The 19,309-nt window shown below is 40.6% G+C and overlaps 1 protein-coding gene across 19 annotated transcripts in view; it reads right to left on the reverse strand.

The window, feature by feature from the left end:
* ARPP21 (cAMP regulated phosphoprotein 21) overlaps window positions 1-19,309 on the reverse strand; it is a 151,523-nt gene that overhangs the window by 95,676 nt on the left and 36,538 nt on the right. For 15 of the 19 annotated variants that reach the window (XR_004904186.1, XM_036030537.1, XM_036030536.1 and 12 more), the window contains exons 1-8: window positions 12,582-15,848; window positions 10,660-10,826; window positions 9,594-9,635; window positions 8,746-8,835; window positions 4,671-4,815; window positions 3,159-3,237; window positions 2,451-2,510; window positions 1,568-1,708 (exon numbers count right to left, since the gene is read on the reverse strand). Coding sequence is in view for 18 of the 19 variants with exons in the window: in XM_036030537.1 (XP_035886430.1) it covers window positions 1,568-1,708; window positions 2,451-2,510; window positions 3,159-3,237; window positions 4,671-4,815; window positions 8,746-8,835; window positions 9,594-9,635; window positions 10,660-10,788 (686 nt within the window). In the remaining variant the exon portion in view is untranslated. Of the gene's footprint in view, window positions 1-1,567; window positions 1,709-2,450; window positions 2,511-3,158; window positions 3,238-4,670; window positions 4,816-8,745; window positions 8,836-9,593; window positions 9,636-10,659; window positions 10,827-12,581; window positions 15,849-19,309 lie in introns of those variants that run through there. The other 4 variants (XM_028518808.2, XM_036030528.1, XM_036030527.1 and 1 more) reach the window with 1 other exon arrangement.

Raw genomic sequence — 19,309 nt, forward strand, 5'->3', positions numbered from 1 at the left:
CATTATCTATTCCAGTTGAAACTGTACCAGTCTACTTGGCCTATAGGCTTTTCTGTTATGGCTTTATAGAGAAAGAGGAGATGGACAAATTAAAAGAAAATAGTTAATTGCTTGCCTATTTCACCATCACTGTGTCCCTCCCTGCCTTGTGGGATCTGGAAAGTCACAGAAAAGCCAGAATGGAGGATTAAAAACAATGACAACAGCAATCACTAGGAGTATGTGATGGAGAGGGAAGAGATAAAGAATTGAAGGACAGTGGATTTTCATTTCTACTAGTGTTCGAAAGAGGAAGCGCATGTGCTAACCATCAGGTAAAGTGGGCAGCTGATAAATTTTAAAATGTGTTCTGCCAGCAAAGTAGAAAACAACCACAAGACCCAGTGATTCTGAGGCTTCGAGGGCTCTTAACCATGATCCACTTCAAACTCCCCTGCAGATAAATAAGTAATTGGAGGCCCGGAGAACTGCAGTGCTCATTGTCCCTGAGATAACAGCCCAGCTCCGTCCCAGACCTCCCAGGTCTCCACTCTGACCTTCTCTCTGGTTCTGCTGCACACAGACTGGGCCTTGAATAGAGAGAGCATCTCCTCTCCATCCCTAACTGTGTCCCAACATCTGATGAGCAGAAAATGAAGTGTTTTAACCACGCTGCTTAGCTTGACACAGAAGTTCACTTCAGGGACATAGCAGTCTTAAAAACTGCAATTTATGCAATGTACCAAGCACACTATAAAACAACAACATTATAACATGCAAATGTTTTAAGAGGAGGCTGAAGACAGTCTTTTTTTCCATTGAATATGTATTTTGCTTATAAAAGTGGCTTTCTCTGTACTTAAAAGATACCTGGGATCAAGAGAGACAGCTCCAAATTTCCAAAGCAAATAACTACTCATTGCATGCTTTTTGGTGACTCAGTGGGACCATAGAGAGATATTAAGATGGAAGCAAACAATTTTTTCAGGACCAAAAACCACTATCCTCCGTCTAAAGCTAGACCTTAGACACCACCATCCAACTCAAAACTCTCATTTTACAAGCGAAGAAAACTGGGACGGCAGGTTTTTACATGCCTCGTTTCAGGTCACACAGGTAGTAAGTAAAGAATTGGGTCTTACAGGCAGGATTTTTGCTACTTCAGAAGCCACAGTAAGACAGAAGTCTACAAACCAGCAAAAGAAAGAAAAAGACAACTATTCTGCATATGTCATTATTGTTTTAAAATGTCTGCTATTTCTAACTGGGGTTATATTTTGACATAAAATGTTCCATGGATTTGTTTATAATCACATGGAGTTGCGGATGGAAGAAAAAAGAAATACGTTTCAGGAGTTATGTTACAGATCAGAGAAATAAATCCACTTTATTGCCCGAATTTTAGCAACTTTCCTGGTCCTCAGACAAGCTTCTACAGATAAATGCCACTCTACTGCTGATAAGAACAAGAGATAAATCACACCGCGCATTTTAAATGTCATATGCTTGGAATTTTATGCTGCGCTCTTCATAAATGAATCGGTAAGAGAGAAAGAAAATGCCAAACAGATGCAGACATGGGGCTTACATTCTTGTGCTGCTGGTCTTGTTGATGATCACAGACTTCCCTGTTTGATCCACATTGTGGTCCAGCCCGAAGTAAGCCGCCACGCGGTGGACGAGCATCCTCTGATAGGATGACATCTGGGGGAACTTTTTATAATGATTACTAAAAGAGAGTACCCAAAAAAGTGGAATCAGAATTTTTGTTTCTGGCCCCGAAGTACATTGTACAGGCACACACACACACACACACACACACACACACACAAAACCATTTCTCTTTCATCCAACCCACTTCATCTCCTGCATCAATTCATGTTCCCATTGTGAGACAAATTTTCCACTTGCTGTAGACTTATCGATTAAGCGACGATAAATATCTTTGTTTCAGTGGGGCACATTTCTCTCACCAGAGGGCATGGGACGTCAGTTGGAGAGCGTTCTATTTTAGTCCATGACACCTGATCCACGGAGCCAGGCGCAGGACAAATGATGTGACATAATATGTGACTGCAGATGCCTATCTGGAGATGTGTCATTACACGGTTTACACTGACGGCAGCACAGTCATTTCCAGGCATAACTGACTGCAGCCAGCTGGAGCCCATTAAAAAACTATAATATAAATGGAAAGGGTCGCTTCTTGTTACAGCTACTCTATGCTAATCAGTGGCCCCCTGTTTATAGCCACTTTGTCAGGAATTTAACAAGCAGGAGTTCACGCGGTCCAAGCAACAATTCCCATCAGTGTGTACTTCCTAACTCCAATAAAATCGCCATGGAGCCAATCATCAAACATACTAAACAATGCTTTATCTATCCCCAGATCTGTCCAGAATGAATAATTAAACCTCAATACCAAACTGAGATACACCACGTAAATTAACCAGTGCTGCAATTGAACATACTTGTTGTCACCAATGAAATCGATAATTTCCTGCTCCATTTTCAAGAGTATCATCCTGTCCCTGCAAAATAAATGTGAAAATGAAAAGGTTTTTATGTGCTTTCCATTGCCCAAGACCTGCAACGCTTAGCTGGATGTGAAAACAGGTTGTTTTAATGCGTGTGGCTCCAATCTTGTGTCTAACTCTTCTGTGGAATATGTTGTCCAATACATATCACTCTATTTCAAATGATTTCTCATCTCATTGATGAAGTATTTTATAACATTGAAACTTTTACAGTTTTAATATCAGTTAGGCTATGCAAGTTATTATGCCCATACAACACATCAAATAAATTGTATATTTAAAATTAATTGGAAGCTAGAACAAAGCAAGACCCAAATAGATGGTTATATAACTGCACTGAAGTATAATTGCTTTATTTGATACTGATTTTTCCCCTTATTTTCCCCATTAACCAGTCTATTTTTTGTGACCAGGAAAGCAGAGTTTTTAAACTATGACTTATTCACCCAGGCGTTAAGACTATCTACCAATAGGGCACACACAAACTATTAACAGAAAACAGAAAATACAAGAAGTAGGTTGAGACATTAGAGAAGGTGTCAGCATTTCACAACTACTTCCTTAGAAGTATTTGGATTATTGACCTCGATGGTACTATTCCATGTGACTCTTCTAAAAATAAGAGATTTGTTTAAGAATTACCTGGAATTATTCTTTAACGTGTTAATCAGAAACTCATGCAAGTCTATGCCTGTGGAGTCCGTGTATTCCTGGCTGCAATCTGAAACAAACAGCACGATCACATTGTCAGGAAGGATGGTGGTGGCTGGAGGGGGGAGGCGAAAAGGTTGTCCCAACCTCCCCGTTTCCCTCCTGCTCAGGTAAGTCTTAGGTGAAGCTATTCGTATGAAAGATACATATTTCAAAACGAGTAATCTGGCAGTATATCATCAGAATGAAAATTAGATTCGGGGATTGAGAACACCCAATAGATCCTGAGTATGGAAGGACCCAGCAGTCATAGGAGAGGGGAGGGGAAGAAGGTGGGTGATGGGCGGAGTCAAGTAACACGTGTTCACTTTGTGCTTGAAATCAGCAAGGGCACGACCTCCAGGTGGTGGGTAGCTTCGGCCCACAGAGAGAGCTCTCAGGAGTGTGAGATCCCACGGAACCCTCTCACTCTTAAAACAGAGGAGGCAAAAAAATGAAAGGTCTAAGAATACATATGAATCAGGGCAAAAGACAGGAGGATACCAAGTATTTCCAAGTCTTTCAAAATCTTCTGATACTAGCTAAAGCCTAATGTCTAAAACCACTTTAGGAACCTGTACTTCTTACTCTGTGTACACCTTGGGTTTTAGAGACTCGGCAATGAAGACAATTATTCTAAGCAGATACGCCGTTATAGAGCATGGTCTTGGAGGCGGGCGTCATTCCTCAGCTCATCCAATGCCCTATTCTTTCTCAGTCATTAAAAGAAAGTCTACGGCAAAGCCATTTACTCATGGCATCCTTCATGTCAACTTAGTTTTGTTTTTACCTTTGTTTTCTTGGTTTTCTTTTAGTTTTGTGCAATTCTATATATGGCAATAACTTGAGAAGTCCAGAGAGTAGGTTTGCAGGTTTAAGAAGGAATGACATTTTGGGAAAACTTTGCTGAGGTAGAACTCTATATATTTTAAGTGAGATATTATGGGGCAGTATATGGATGGCACAGACCAAATTCATCTGCGCCAGGTAAAATGTTGTACATTCTCATCGCCATGAACACACACACCTGTGCTTTGCAGAGGACATCACTTATGGATGGAGAACTGCTAATACTCTACCTGTCCTTTAAGATAAACATGACAGTTCAGATGCAAAGCTGGCTATCATTGCTGTTCATCAATCCACATCAATGGGACTAATAAAGCTGAACCAAGAGCAGATTTATATTCACTGCTAGTACAAACTTATCTTTGAAACTAGGAGACCCAAATGAAAACCCAGAAAAATAACGTGATCCTAAAAAATAACCTTTCTGGCTACACAAATAATGACACCATGAATGGGGAAAAAATTCAAGTTCACATCGTTTACACACACATACACACACACACACAGTTAAGTGCAAGTTTGGTGGGAGGCGAATAGCATGTAAAACCTAGAATGTATTCTGTCATTCTTTATGTGCTCCAACTGAGTACGTTAAGGAAACATTTTTACATTCACCTTTTGATAACATTCTGATCTTGGGTTTTTCAGAGGATTTATCTTTGTTTTTATCCTTTTCTTTTTCTCTTTCAGTGTCATCTTTCCTAGATTTATCATCCTCTTGCAGGCTGGGGAAACTGGAAAGCTGTAAATGAATTGATTCCTGTTGGGGAGAAAATATAATAATTTAGGGCCAGATTTAATCATTTCTGTCTGGTTTCCATTTTGCAGAGAGGTTATTAAGTATAGGAAAATGAAAGCCAGGTACAGATTTTCTTTTCTCTTAAATGGTAAAAAAACCTGTCAGAAAAAAAAATAATTGCCCTTGAAGGTGAATTCAAGTTCAGAAGTCAATGGGAGGCCATGAGACACATCCAGTACTAAAACTTGGCCTCATGGTTGTTAACCTTAAGCAAGCTACTTTCCTGTAGATCACAGCTCTTATTTTCTCTACAGGTTTATTTTAATCACCTAGGAAAAAATGCTTTACCAGTAAGCTTGCACTACAGCCAGTGTCATCTCTCAAAGAAAGAGAGGCTCCTATTGCTCTTTCCTATAATTTCTTGTCAGAATAAATTGGTACAAATACCAACAGACAGATGTTATGAATCATAATTACAGACAGAACACACATAAATAAAGGCCCTAATAACCAATTTACAATAAAAAGGCTACGTTAGAACTGTATCAGCAGTGATTTTTACCACTAAGAAAAATCAAACTATATAATTGCAGGAATCTTCGGTATGGATTATTGTCACACATTGCTCACAAATGCCCTTAACAAATCATCATAATATATGGTACAATAAGCATTGCCTTCTAGAAAGCACAGAGAATAGAACATTTTCCGTCAATTATATATACATATTTAAGATTAGTTTAATTTTAGTATCAGTCAATCCTTTACAAAATGTAAGATTCTCTTAGGCTGATACTCAGCATGATTGACCATTTCCAGTGTTTGGGCTGAATGCACTTTTATATTTATTCATTTTGTATTAAATTGTGTATCAGTCATCTGGTTGATAACATATCCACTGTTTTGAAGAAGAATGAACCAAATTATGTTTTTCAGTTCTATGAAAAACCTATGCTCTGATGAAAATTATGACAACTTAGCCAACATCGAGCTCACATGTTCTTATGTAAGAGATCATTTGATGGGAAAGCTTTCTGCCACTAGTGACATTAAAATGCATGATGTAGGGGAGAAAATATTCCCAATGACTAATAGTGTTTTTCACTGAAAACTAAGCTAGTGCTCATCTACATGTGACTAAACTGATGCCTGCATATCCTCACATTACGGCCAATCTGGGATTCTTAATGGCTCTTGGTTAACTTGTCTAATTTAACAAGCATAACATCAAAGTCCTTCAAAGCCGCATTTCTTTCGTGGGAGGGGCTCCGTTGTGAATGCATGGCTGGCACAAAAGGCAGCATGGTTGGAAAGACGTGCTATAGCAGATGAAACAAAATGCTTTCTCGTGACACATATTTCTCTTAGCTGATTTCCTGATATTCAACATGTTTATCCTGGGGATGAACATACACAAAACATGTAACACTGAGTGTAATTTGATTACAGGGTCTTGTCACTTGATTTGGGACAGAAATGTCTTAGTCTGCAAAGCTTCAGGCAGATTGTAGGGGTCTGATTTGTTGCTACTTGCTAAGCAAACAGCTGGAACATTTCTGGTTTGGAAGACAGGGCAGGGGGCAGGGAAGAATCAATTTGACATTTGACCAGGAGGGGAAACTGAGGGAACCAGTCCATGAAAGTGGTCTCATTGCTTCTTCAAAACCAGTTGAACCATCCAGCCTCCATAAGTTTGCATCTAAAACCAAAGAGGCTTGGAAACACGAATGTAAGAACAGAGGCTAATGGACAACATTTACAAAAACATGGACAAACTCGGGCCATGTGTGGAACCAGATTATGCCCAGAAAAACACCTCTCTGTTCTATACATAAGTATACATCATGGTGTTGAAAGAACACACAAAAGTGCTATAAAGTTGGTAAAAAACAATCTGTTATTTTTTAATATTTTTATTGATATGCTCAATAATAAAATACAAGTGTTAATAAATACATCGGTACAGGATAAGTTTATGTCCAACAACAGTAAAAGAATGATTCAAGTTGCAGTAATACACTGATAGAGAAAGAGTATAACATTAGAAAAGCAAAACTCTTTTAACTTAAGGACGGACTGAACCATCAACTATGGGTCTGAGATCAAGTAATACAGGTAAGCAAGAGTTTTTCCCACACAAGAAAATGAAGGCAGCTTTCCAAATACTGGGAATGTACAAACATCGGGGAAGCAATACAATCCGCACACTATACTCACACCCTGGGATTCAGATCCCACACTTTGTAAGTGCCGGTGGTAGCTAATGAAGAAGGCATTGCATATGAGCTCAAAGGTCTGCTTCTTTATTTTCTACAAAGACTAGCATGGCCACTCGCTTACACGTGCGTCTGGGTATTTTCTAGCAGCCCCCTGCTCCCACCGCCCCTCAGCCAGTCCAAAGAAAAGCTTGCAAGCTCTAATTCTCTCCTACGAAGCTAATCTTGGTTACTGAGCTTGGAACCAGCAGGAGCAAAGCACCGTTTGCATCTTATTTCTCTGCACCAATGGTATGGAGAGACTAGACTTAGGTCCAGGACAGGCACTAGGATACAGACGACCTCTTAAAAAATGTCCTCCTGGTACCTTGCCAAATGGCATCAAAATCAGAATACGTCTATCGAGGCTGCCCTCCTCTGCCCTGCATTGAAGGAGGGGACAACTGGGGCATTTCTTCTCCCAGAGTCTCCCATTCTGCAGGGTTAACACATATTGTGTGCAGTGCATTACAAGCCATCAGTCAACATTCGAATAATACAAGCCGTGATGTTCACATGATTCCCTCTTTTCAATCTCCATTAAAAATAGAAGCACGGATAAAATGCTGAAGAAAAGCCACACATTTCTCAGAACCCAGGGAAAAGAAAGCTTGCGGATGACAGACAGTGATGGCTACGGAAAGGTAGCCTGTCCATGCCTTATGACATGAGTGGCAGGTTGAGAAAATGAGGCTAGGAAAAAAAAATACTCTTAGGACAAGATCTATAAGGGATTTGTTTTTGGTCCTTTTAAAGAAAGTGCTCTCAATGCTCTCTGGAACCATGAGGAGAATTTAGAGTATTTCAATTAAAGCACAAAGAGAAAAGCAAAACAAGACCCAACAAAAATAATGATATCTTAAATCAATTTCCCCTCCCCTGGGCTCAGATAAATCATTTTACTTTTGTCTTGGCTGCTCCCAGTCTCTGATAAAATAAGGGAAATAGCAGCAGCAAGACTATTTTAATAACAGCTAATACGATGCCTAAAAGGCAAAGCAAAGTACATATGATGTGAAGTTCCCCATTTTGCCACCAAAGGGTTTTGTTGGAATTTCCATTGTTCGAGCCTAATAGTCTTGCTGTAGGTTAGCAACAGTTACTCCAAGGATAAGCAGCAACATGTTAATAATATTAACTGAAATTCACCATCAGCTCAGATTCACTTCTGAATAATTTTTTCCAGTATTGAGACATCTCCACTAAAGGCCATAGAAGTATTTCTGCAAAACGTGATGCCTTTTTTTTCAGTCTTTCTAAAGTCTGACTGTAGCTGAGAGTTATGTTTCTTATAGGCAGATGTATTTTTTGGGGGGTGAGAGGTAAGCATCTTCCATAAGGAAGGAGAATGGGCGTTTAGGGCTATATTTGGTTCAGTCTTATCAACAGAGAGCCTTTGAGGGAACTCAGCACTACCGGGCTTACTTTTTAAGTTTTAATCTAAATTCTTTTGAATTCCTTTCCATTTGCAGTTTTCAGAGGGTCTGGAAAAAAAGCAAACGTAATACTCTGTGACCAACTGCGGCACTAGTTCAGCATGTCTCATAAGCAGGGGATAAAAGCAGAAAGTGATTTCTTTCTTCTGTTACGTTTTTTTTGTTTTCTCCCCCAACGCACTGTCCAATGCCAGATTACTACCCATGCACACACAGCTGGGTCCCCCTCATGCAGGTAACCATAGTAACACGGGGTATACCTGATCCTGGAGATTCTCCCCTCCGGGTCTGGCCGAGGATTCTTCACAGACAGCGAGGCTGCGGGTCAGCTTCCCTTTGCCTGCCCCTGACTTGGAAGGGGGAGAGAGGGGGGTGGAAAAGAAAACAAAGAAAACAAACAGAAAACATTCTCAGGCCGTCATATCATCTCCTCTCTCACATGACAACCCCAGACCAGACCTTACAACTGGGCTTCAGAGGAGCCACTCGGGGCTGTCTGCATTGGCCCAAAGCGTCAGGCCCCCGTGGTGATGGGGACCAAACCAAGGCGGGTGTGAGCGGATGGGTTTGAGGAGCACTTGCAGCAAGTTGTGCCCGCCGTGTCGAGCTGCTGCCGCTTCATGAGAATGCCCGAAAGGAAAGGTGGCAGGGAATAATGTCTGCTAAAAGGAAGCCTGGAAGCGACTTAACTGAGAAGATGCTTAACACAGATGACAACGTGTCCCGAACACCAGCCCCTGTTTACTTCAGGGCGGAAATCAACTGGGAGAAAAAACATTCGCCCCAAATTTAACTTACGGTGGAAACAAAACAAGCAGCCGTTTGTTTTGCAAAGCACGGTCAAATCTGCACGTGGGGATGTGGGATGACATTCGTATGTTTGCAGATTTGCAAACCCAAATGCTCCGATGAAAAAGCATTCAGAATGGGAAAAGGAGGATAGAGGTGAACATGACCCCATGAAAAGCAGACAGCACCAGTACAGCCCGGATCCACCACAGTATCTCCACAGAGCCCTCCGGATTGTTGGTCAATCCTTGAACTCAGATGTAAAATATGCAGTTGATACCCATGATACCAGGTCTACATAGACCCTCTAGACCCCTACCTTTGACTTTCTTCTCTCTTGGTTCTGAGCCGCCAGTCGCCTCTGTATGTTGGAAATAAAATAAAGCAAAATAAAACAAACAAACAGAAAACAAACAGTAAATAACAGCCAGAGACAGAAAAGGAGAGAGAAAGAGAGGCAAAGCATGTCACTATAGCAGGGAAATCAATAGTAACAGCAACAAAGGCATTCTAAGTACTGGGAGGGCTCTCCCTTCCCTTGTGCCCCCAAATGACCATTGAACCTGTAGCTTTCTCTCCTTTAGAAGCTATTAGAGAGAAGAAAAGCCAACCTTGAAGGCTTTAGGCCATTGTACGGTTATCTGCCTTTGCTTTCTGCTCTATAAAAAGAGTTAACACTTTTGTAGTGTGGTTCAAAGAAAATCCATACGAGCTATTTGCAAGTACGGTTTGCTTTTCCTCTACTAAATCTCCCCCCCTCCCCCCCATAACTCATGATGTACTTAACCATGCCACTTTTTCAGTATCGTCAGTCACCCCCACTTCCAGTCTCCCCCTCCTCCTTGTAGTTCTCTTTCTCTCTGCCTCTCTGTCTCTCCCTGTCTCTCCCTGTCTCTCTCTCTCCATCTCCGGTTGAGAATTCCAGGGCTTCGTTTGTTTTCCAATAAGAATCAAACCTTCGCCTGCCTAGGAGGATCAGCAGAGTTCGCGTCTTGGACTTTACCTAGTCTGTCATGAGCAGAGTCTTCCTCTTTCCCTGGAATAGCAAATCCATTTTTAAAGCTCAGCTCACCTACGGCTGCCTTGGGGGGAAAGCCTTCCACAAACTCCTCGAGGTGGTCTAGGAATTAGTATGGAGAAGCTGTGTGCAAATGTAGTCCTTAAGTATGTTCTCTGGATATTTTTCATTTCAAAGGGCATTTTTGAGCACGATTTAGTCAGAAAAAAAGAGGGATTCCCTTTACAGATTTCCTATTCATTTTACTAGTCAAACTGGTTAAAAAAAAAACAAACAAAAAGAAAAAACCAAACCTTCGAAATAGCTTAACAATGAAAAGAAGGAACTGTATACAGTGGTCTGAGACCTAGTTTTCCCCCAGGCTTACCTGCAGTTCCAGCTTCTCTTCTTCATCCAGACTTTCTGACTTAACAATGCCATTCTCTGGAGTGGCCCCTTCTTGCTCAGCCCCGCCTTCCTCCACTATGGCCTGACTCAGGTCCCCTGGCTCAGACATTCTTTCAGACGCAAATTAAAATAGCAAGGTTCGATGCCCTGCAAGGTGACAATGTCATAAAGTAAAGTTAGAGCCAGGTGAAGTATTTACCATGATTTCTGAGATGTTCCGTTTCTCCCCTTACGTCAAATTCAAATGAGCAGCCTGGGCATCTCTGCCAATCTTATACACAAGGAGAATAAAACAAGATCACATCAAGCACTCAAGGCAAGCATAAGAGGCAGATTCGGTCGCCCTCCCCTCACCCCCATAAACACAGACACTGGAGAACACACCTTGCCACCAACACGAGTAAACAAATAAATGGAGACACGTACACACATCTAACAGTCCCTGTGCCCCATGACAAAGTAGCAGGCGAAGAAAAAGAGTATTTCTCCAACTCTTGAACAGACGACCCCCCGCACGGCTGAGCCAAGAGGTGGTACTGGTGTTCTGTAGCAGCTTTAGGACGACTCAAAACGTATCCACCAGTGTTAACCATAGACACACTTTTCCAGGTATGAGGAACACCGTGCACATGCCACAAGGGGCAAAACATTAATTCCAGGGGTAATCATCCAGTATAATAAATACAGGATCTAAGTTGCGCAATAAACCTTTCAGAGCCAACGCTGTCAGGCTGCACACTGGCAGGGTTGTTATTCAAAGCCTAAGCCCTCTCCCAAGCTGGCGCTGCAGGGATCCGCTGCAAGCACGTCTCTGGCGGCAGCTCCGAGGAAGTTATCACACTGAACCGCGCTACTCCGGGCTCCCAACACACGACTGCACAGACACGAGGGATGGCTTTCAGAGTTCAAGTCTGTTTGTTATTTATTCCTTTTTCTCCAACCCCTGACACTTTCCCTTCTGATAGGCTGTCAAATGGGGCTCATGAATAATTTAGCATTTACTTTCTCCTTAGTGTTTTTTTTTTTTAAGATGTGAGGGGAAAAAGGAGGGAAGAGAGGAAAAGGAAAGAAAAATGGGAAGAAGGAAGGAAAAAAGGAAAAGAGAGAAAAGGACATTGTAGCCTAGAAAGCCCGTTTGTTTTTCCCCACAAAAATTCCCAAGCAGTGACTGTTCTGTCCCCAGTCATCACAAGGGTAATTATTACTGGACAAATCAGTGTTTTGAAATGTTCCTTTGGGAGTGTTTAATTACCATTTGCTAATTCAGTATCTTCATTTCCAGCAGGATAGACGAAATATGAGAAAGAGCTAAAACACGGCAATTTCTACTGCAAATTTCCTAAGACCCACCGTAACAGGACAGGTGGTATCTCATGATATCTTTTAAAGGCTCATTTGGCAAAGGATTGTGGGAGTGAAAACGGAAAAGTTTTCTTGAAGGACGGTGGTGTGAGTCTGTGAGTGACTAATGAGCAACGCTTTCAGGTTTGGGGAGGTTTTAGGCGGTTCCAGCCAGTATATTTTGACATATTTCTCTTCTTCCCGTGAAACTGGGTATGCATGTAGTTACACAAAACAAAAAGTCCTGTTTGCCAATAGCACACACAGCGTGTTTCTCAATGCACTGGGCAGAGAGGGAGGAGACGGGACTTCTGTTGCCCAAAACTTTTTTTTCAGAGCCTTTCAATAAAAAAAAACAGATCACGACCAGATTTAAAATGGAAAATGGAATGAACAAATTGAGTTCAATCGTACAAACAAGAAGCCAGCTGAGTGAGTCTCCAATACAGACCCTGTCTGTTTTGTTTACATCTAATGAACGGCTCTATGCAAACAGGCACATTTATATAACAATCAAAAGTACAGATGAGAGGACAGCCAGGCAACGAGACTTCTTTTTACCTTTTGTGCAGGATTCCTGCTGTAGGTCTTGGCGACTCACTAAGCGGCTTCTGTCGTTCTACACCAGGAAAATCCACACAAGTGATCAGAGGTGACTGGAGTCCCATGTCCCCATTAACAGTTCGGAATGCCCATGTCCATGCGATTCCCTTACACAGTTTGACACATCATCAACCTGAAAAAAGATGAAATGTCAATAGCAAGAATTGCAACAATCATGGTAGGGTGAAGGACGAAAGAAATAAGACCAGGTTTCTAACACTAATGACCAGCTTCCAGCAAAATCACGTTCACAGCTTGATCCAGCTCCACCTGTCTCAAGCTGCCTGCTTCTTCTCTAATGAAGGCTACAGCCGGCTGTTCAAGTCAGAGCGGCACCCACGCAAGGAGCTAAAATTAACAATTGCATTATGCACTGAAGATTACTCACTTCAATTTTAACCTTTTTTAGTGAAATCTCTCACTTTATATTTAAAAAAAAAAGAGCTTGATCGTTTGCCTCAATGAGAATCCGGATCACCTATGAGCAAAAGTCTTGCCTCTTTTTTTTTAACCAAAGCCTTTGTCTTAATTATAGATTCATATAATATACCTTAATGTTGTTTCTGACTCCTTTCTTTATGAGAGTTATCCTAATGAAGTGTATGTAAAGATTTCGATTTCATGAGGCATGATCTGGAAAGTGAAAAAGAGCAGGTTCTCGGAGGCATGTCTGACAGCTCTTTCCTCCCTGCTTACAGTTTGGGAAGAAGCATCCCTAACGTTCTCGTTGCAGGGTGAACGCAGTCTCTCCGGACCCCTCCCTCCCCAGCCCGATTGCCACCACCAGCTGGGCATTCTGTTTGACAGCAAAGACACGCTGTCAGAGGGATTCAACAGATTTGCAAACTTTAAGCTTGTTGAAAACAATCCATGCTATAATGTGTACTTTCTTTTTCTCACCACTCCTACAGGAGCAGAGGCAAAGACAGCTTGAATGCAAACACAGAGACGGATCACTAATAGCATGTGCCAAAACCAAGCTGCATCCGTCTCCTTTAGCTGCAATTCTGCTCCGTCGCACACCTGCTAACTCCAACAGCACGCACGCCTCTCCCATCATGTACCCATCTTTGAAAACAATAAATGCATCTCAGTTATGCAGTCTGAAGTTCAGAAACCCTCTCTGCCTCCTCCTCGTTGCCCCCCTCCCAAGTTTAAACGAGCACAGCTGGTCCTCACGGGATTTCACTGTGGCTATGTTAACCGCCTATTGGGTTACAACGCCATTTGTTGCACGAGAGAAAAACAACTTTTGAAAATGCAATTGTTTATACAGTCAATCACTCCCAGCTTTATCCATGTTTTATTAAAATGGATAATTTGGCTTTGAAATATGTTTCTTTTGTTGTTAAAAATTATATAGCGCATTGCAAAATAAACAAATATGCATTCAGAACACACATGAATGGTTCATCGACAGCTATTTTAATTTTCCCACTTTGACCAGTTTTAGCGTAACTACTGTGACAAACACTCAAGATTAAATAGAGGTTAACACAGCTTAAAATCAGAATCTATTTAAGTAACCAGCCATTATCTAATATGTCTTAGAATAGGCACCAGTAATGGATGGAATTACCAAATGCTTTTTGAATTCCGTTTCCTTTCCCCAAAGAAAATGAAGTTGTCAATGATCATCAACATCCCTTTTGCCTCCTTTCCCTGCTCCTCGTATTTGCACAACGGCCTTTAATCCAAGAGGTGGACGTCAATGCAGGTTTCAGATCTAAACCTAGTCGCATTCCTCTAGCCCCTGTGGGTGGATGCAAGATATACTTCTTCCCATGGAGAAAGAGAAAGAACAAACTGATATCCACTCAACCAACTGAAAGCGTGAACAGCCTGGATGCATGTGTGTGCGTAATTACCAGGCCATGTTTTGAAATAGCACTGAGCTCTGAAGCCAGCGAGGTATTATTTCTTGCATGCCTGAATCATAAAGTCATCATCCACCAAGATAAAAGCGAATATGGGCATATGGGAATGAGCAGGGAGAAACATATGGATCCCAAATATTTTTGTCACTGATTAAAATTGTTCTCTTTGCTAAGGAAACAGTGCCAGGAAATCAACTCTACTCTAGCTTTCTGTTCATCAAGCTAACCCAGCTCTTCCAATGCCATTTAATCTTAATCTGTTCCAATTGCTCCCATTTTCACAAAGAAGCCAACTATTCTAAACAAATATCTTTAATCCAACTTTTAGCTAATAGATATTCTGGACAAGTGACCATTGTTATAACTGGAGGTGTGGAGGGAGAAAGAGGAGACTCAATTCAAATGCACAAAATATGTTACTGAAGTTCTTTCAGTGAAAACATTTTCATCATAATCTGAGCAGTGATTTTCAACCTTTTTCATCCCTTGGCACACATCAACTAATTCCTAAAATTCTACAGCACACCAAAAAATGTGTTCATTGTCAACCTGACAAAAAATATGTATAATTGGGATTCATTCATACTGGTTGTTTATTGTTGTGTTAGCTGTTGTCATTTTTTAATTTGACAAGATAAGGGAAAAGAGGTCAATACCCCTGACTAAATAGTTGGGCAGTGCATGTTTTAAAAATTCTTGCAGCACACCAGTTGAAAATCATTGATTTTAGAGGCTAGTATTTAGTAAAGTCAGTGAGTTAATCACTTGCAAAACAAGCCATAGGAAATGGTCAACAGTGCTCTCAGCTATTTACAACGAGGAAAATAAGTAAAATAATTAGCTTTTCCGTTTATATTTTTGCTGTTTTTTACTTCTTCACCTGACTTTTCAGTTGAAAAGAGTAACAATGATGGGATTGTGAGGATGAGAAAGAGAGGAAGAAGGTGCAATGCAAAATACCAAATATTCCGCCCTTTCTCACCGCCAACAAAATAGCTGTGCCCTAATGGTGTGTGTGTGTGTGTGTGTGTGTGTGTTACATATATGAATCACTGGGCTGTCATGTGGAGAAAGAAAGATCAAACTTGATTCATATTCCAACAATAATTTCATTCTCAGGGGATAGCTGAAATGGGAAATTGAAGTTGAATTCTATGAGCAAGATGGGAGGGTCACTTCATTAGTCACTTTCCTCACAATCTTTTTAATAAAAAGTAACACAGGATGACTAATCTTATCCCAAATCAGCATAGGTACTTGGTGATGAAACAGTAGGGAAAAGAAGGGGCAGGGTCAAGTCAAGGAACATGCATGAAGGACCCATGGGCAAAGACATGGGGCGGTGTGGGGAGGAGGACTGAATGTGGGAGGTGGGGTGGGTAGGTCAGAGGACAGCAATAAGGGAAAATGGGGAAGACTGTAATTGAACAACAACAAAAAAATTAAAAAAGAAAGAACAATACAACCAAGATTTACTTATTTCAGTGATTGAAATGTTTCTTCCATACGTACTGTCCCTTTTTTTTTGAGCTTGTCACAGTCTGCAAATGTAAATCACTTGCAAATCGCAGTGACCTTCGTGATTTTTCAGTTTGCTACATATGATATTTAAGACCTACAATGGCTTATGACCCAAAAGATACATCCTATTCTCAAAAAAGTTATTCTGTTAATGTTTTTAAAAATGTTATAAATATGTGAGGTTAAATTAAAAGAGTAAAAAAAGTAATTAGACTATAATTCTTTCAGAAATGAGAATAACCAGAGTGTGAACAGAGTGTAGAAACTAATATATATCTTCAGCAAGTTTGAAAATTTTCCCACGTGACAAAAAAAATCAGTAAGAATTTTTTACATAAATTTAAGTACCCCCACCCCCCAAAATGTCCTTCTTCAATACATGCACAAGAAGCACTCTATCAGGAACTATACCCTTTAATTAAAATAGTTTTTGGCCAACCCACTGCATAGGCATTCTGTAAGATTCACGCACCACCCATGTGTATGTCCCAATGACCAGACAACTGCTTTGAAGGAAGATCCCAGAAGGATATTTAAGAAAAGGTTTATTCCACATTGGGATTTTAGGAGATGGAAGTATTTTATATGACTATTCTTATTTGAGCTTTAATGGCTAAGCGATTTATAGAGATATGCAGAGTACCACTTTGTCTTCTTTAACCATTACAATAAACTGGACTCGGACATAACCTACATTTACTCTCAGCAGAATCCCAGTAACGGAGACAATTGATGTCAAGGTTATGGGCATAAGGCAGCCCTCCAATAATCATGGTGACCTTTGACATGGAGAGATCTGCTCTCAATAAAAACATCTGCAGGAGAAAGGCCCATGTTTCCATTCTTATAGCGAGTCTTTATTGAACCTCTACTGTGTGCAAGGATGTTCTACACTGTGGTGTAATACTCAGGTCAACCAGCACAATCTCAAAAATAATTCTTCCCTAAAGATTAATAAAGTAAAGATATAAACAGTTCGAATGGATCCACGTGAGAAATGTAAAAAATAGACTGAATAATGTTATCTTCATCATCCTCTTTTTGATTATTCATGAACCGGAGAGTTAAGATGATTTCTGCTTTTATGATTCTTAAGTATTTTGTTTCCTCAGTGTATTTCCAAGGCAGGGAGACACACACCTGGGAGAGGTATCTAATGAACTGGATCCCAGAATAAATATTTGGCTGTCCCCAGAATGAACTAACTGAGGAAGGTAATGAAGTGAAGGGTAGAGAGAGTTCATATAAAATCTTACATTTGGGTTCCCACCCAAAAGTTGTATCACTTTCGGCTTAGACAAGAGAAGGGTTAGGAGGGACAAAAATAGCTCTTTCCAAATGCTTAAAGCATACTCAGATCAAGAGAAGTTGGCCTTGCTTGGTATTGCTACAAGAGTTAGAACCAGGGGAGAAAAAAGAACTGACATTTTTTAACATAGAACTATCATATGACCCAGCAATTCTACTCTTCAATATATATCCAAAATAATGAAAGCCTTCAAACAGATGTTTGTATTACTAATGTTTACAGCAGCATTATTCATAATGACCAAAAGGTGAAAACTACCCCAGGGTCCATCCACAGATGAATGGATAAACAAAACATGGCATATACAGACAAAAGAATAGTATTAAACCACAGAATGGCTTGAAATTGTGATACATGCTACAATATGGATGGACTTTGAAAACATTATGCTTAGTAAAACAATCCAGAAACAGAACAAATATTACATAAGTCCTCTTGTATAAGGTGCCTAGAACACGCAAATTCATAAAGATAGAAAGTAAAATAGAGGTCACCAGAAGCTGGAGGTAGGAAAGAAAGTAGCTATTGTTTAACTGGTACAGAGTTTTTGTTGGGATGATTAAAAAAAAAGTAGTGGATATAGATGTGGTGATGGTTACACAACACCATGAATATATGTAATGCCAGCGAATTATATACTTTTGAATGGTTAGAATGACAAATACCATATTATATATTTGACCACAATAAAAAGCTAAAAAAGACCTCTTTTTCTTCCTGAATATAAATCAAGAATAAACAAATCAATATGCATGTAAACAGATCAAAGGTAGAAATGATAGAACTACTTTAAAACATTTCCCTGATATGTTGATAACGCATACATGTAAAGATGACTTTTGTGTATCAATCTGCCCAGGTTTGTACTTGGCTCTTGTAGATGATCAATGGGACTTCAGTAATCTCATCATCATCTGAGCAGTGTCTTCTCTGGCAAGATAAGTTCTGCTATTTAATCATCCAACGGGGACATTGCAAGAATAAGAGTGGGATGTGATGTTCAGAGAACCTTCCAATGCACCTCTACCAGGGCCCACGTGTGCATGGCCAGCATGTTCTCATCCACAAAATGTAACAACCACCATAACTGAAAAAGACAACACTATCAATTTTGATGCCCAGACCTTACTCTGGGCACAGTCTTGCTGCAATAAAAACATCAAGGTGCCAATAATCTGGGTGAGAAAACTGGATGTAGCAGCGCAGCTGATCAGCAGCTCTGTCCCATCACTGCCTGGTTTTTTGCATAGTTTTTTTTTTTTATTGCAGATAAGGAGAATCTACCATAAAATCCATGCCACAGAGAACAGGGCCAGTGGCTCTGCTGCCATGTTAGAAAATAAGTCAAGTAATCTGAGAAAGCATTGAGGATGGTTTTGGTTCCATGATGTGACCACTAGGACTAGTCTCAGGATTTTTAAAGGTTTTTATTTGTATGTATCTTTAGAAAGAAGATGAGGGAGGGAGAAAAAGAGGGAGAGAAACATCGATGTGCAAAAGAAACATCAATTGGTTGCCTCTTGCATGTCCCCAACTGGGGACACAGCCCATAATGTGGACATGTTCCCTGACTGGGAATTGAACCAGCGGCCATTCAGTTCATAGCCTGGTGCTCAAGCCACTGAGCCACACCATCTAGGACCAGTCCCAGGACTTTGAAATGGCCTCAACTTTCATAACACATGCAGGCTGATCACTCCCTTACATCTCCTACCTCATTCTATTAAGAGACTAGGCATGATTTATCCATACACAGGGCAGAGTCATCAACCTCCAGACTGGTGCAAACTTAAAAAAAGGGGGGGCGGGGGGGAGGGCGGAGCACAAGCACACAGAGAACCATAGCTTTGCAAAGAACCTTGAAATAATGTCAGCGTTAAATCCAGTGACAGATCCACAACCATATAGTGACAGAGCTGGACCAAAAACCTTTTCATTTTGACAGGGTGTCAGAGCTCTTTTTAATAACACTGTATTCC

Source organism: Phyllostomus discolor, chromosome 7 (assembly GCF_004126475.2).
Source record: "Phyllostomus discolor isolate MPI-MPIP mPhyDis1 chromosome 7, mPhyDis1.pri.v3, whole genome shotgun sequence".
Taxonomy (NCBI): Eukaryota; Metazoa; Chordata; class Mammalia; order Chiroptera; family Phyllostomidae; genus Phyllostomus; species Phyllostomus discolor.